This window comes from Penaeus chinensis, chromosome 23 (genome assembly GCF_019202785.1).
Source record: "Penaeus chinensis breed Huanghai No. 1 chromosome 23, ASM1920278v2, whole genome shotgun sequence".
Classification (NCBI taxonomy): Eukaryota; Metazoa; Arthropoda; class Malacostraca; order Decapoda; family Penaeidae; genus Penaeus; species Penaeus chinensis.
Window position 1 is genome coordinate 9,062,342 of NC_061841.1, and position 1,974 is coordinate 9,064,315.

General features: G+C 39.5%; 1 protein-coding gene across 1 annotated transcript in view; it reads left to right on the top strand.

The window, feature by feature from the left end:
• LOC125037648 (homeotic protein distal-less-like) overlaps positions 1-1,974 on the top strand; it is a 38,710-nt gene that overhangs the window by 4,798 nt on the left and 31,938 nt on the right. The window contains exons 3-4 of the mRNA XM_047630848.1: positions 687-705; positions 1,674-1,804. Coding sequence (XP_047486804.1) covers positions 687-705; positions 1,674-1,804 — 150 coding nt within the window. The remainder of the gene's footprint in view (positions 1-686; positions 706-1,673; positions 1,805-1,974) is intronic.

Here is a 1,974-nt window from a genome sequence, read left to right on the forward strand (position 1 = left end):
CTCTTTTTCTTTTTTTTTCTTTTTTTCTTTAATTAAAGTTACTTATTTACGTTCCGTATACCTGTATTTTCTCGTTATGTTTCAATTCACTATTAATTATGTGTTTTCTCATTTAATCTTCCTGAAACTGTGCTATATAATTATATGGCCTTAGATTGTAATTTAGCTCAATTTAGAGTTACTGTATTATGATAATTAGGGTTATCACAACCCTAACAATTTTATGTCTAGTATCTGTATGTTGTTAAATGGTTTTGATTATTGCATCTCTTGTATTGAGAAGATATTCTATCTCATTCATACCTTCTCTACATTAAGTATTTGCTTTTTTTGTTTGCTTTTGAAAGTGTCAAATTCATCAAAGAGCTTGCTTAGAATTGAACCATTATCTGTGGCAACACCTTGTAGACCAAATAAACTTTTCAATTCAGAATGACCTCCTCCCCTTCATATAAATCAAGTAGCATTCAATCCTCTTTGAAGGAGTAAGTTGGTCACTAGAAATGGCTAACTGTATGTGGTCTCTCTCGCTCCAATCCGCGGACAAGCTGTTACTTATTACAGCGTCAACTTCTGTAGTAATTCTCTTAGGTGTCCAGTCCAGTCGGAGGAAATGGATAAGTGGCAACTCACCTCGGACGCCGGAACACTGCGATTCACCAAAATATCTGTTTTATTCTAATTAGGTGACACTTAATGCTGATGGTTAGGGATGGTTTGCATTTTGAAAATATGTACAGTACTTATATACATAAATATATGTTTTTTTTTTTATCTCTTGCTTTCTTTTTCTTTTAACTTTCTTTTTTTTTTCTCTCTCTCTCTCTCTCTCTCTCTCTCTCTCTCTCTCTCTCTCTCTCTCTCTCTCTCTCTTTCTCTCTCTCTTCTCTCTCTCTCTCTCTCTCTCTCTCTCTCTCTCTCTCGCTCTTTCTCTCTCTCTCGCTCTTTCTCTCTCTCTCTCTCCTTCTCCGTCTCTCTATCTTCCTCTCTCTGTCTGTCTGCCTGTCTCTCTCTCTCTCTCTCTCTCTCTCTCTCTCTCATCTCTCTCTCTCTCTTTCTCTCTCTTTCTCTCTCTTCTCTCTTTCTCTCTCTCCTCTCTCTCTCTCTCTCTCTCTCTCTCTCTCTCCTCTCTCTCTCTTCTCTCTCTCTCTCTCTCTCTCTCTCTCTCTCTCTCTCTCTCTCTCTCTCTCTCTCTCTCTCGCTCTTTCTCTCTCTCTCGCTCTTTCTCTCTCTCTCCTTCTCCGTCTCTCTCTCTTCCTCTCTCTGTCTGTCTGCCTGTCTCTCTCTCTCTCGTCTCGTTTCTTTCTCTCTCTCTCGCTCTTTCTCTCTCTCTCGCTCTTTCTCTCTCTCTCTCTCCTTCTCCGTCTCTCTCTCTTCCTCTCTCTGTCTGTCTGCCTGTCTCTCTCTCTCTCTCTCTCTCTCTCTCTCTCTCTCTCTCTCTCTCTCTCTCTCTCTCTCTCTCATCTCTCTCTCCTCCCTCTCATCCCCTCTCTCTCTCCCTCTCTTCTCTCTCTCTCTATATAATAAGTAAATATATATATATATATTATATATATATATATATATACTTATATATATATTTTTTTTTTGTTTGTTTATTTGTGTGTGTGTGTCTGTGTATGTTGGGGATGGGGGGTCTTCGCCCTACAGCATCACTCTATTATTCATCTCAGAAGAGACCTTTGAGAACGGAGGCGGAGACCGGAGACCTGAGATCAGAGAGAGCTCCGGTCCAGCCCAGGGAGCAGCTGCAGCACCGCGTTGCAATATCAACTCCAACTCTTTGCTCATTCTGACGGGCCAAGTAAAAACGCCAGGAAAGAAAATGGATAAAAAAAGAAAAGAAAAAAAAAATGATATTAGGAAAGAAAGTGTAAGACGAGGTTTACTGCAACGTGCAGGGGATATTAATTAGACTATTACCTTAGATCATTTCTTTAGTTGTATTATTTGTAATTTGACAATGGTATATAA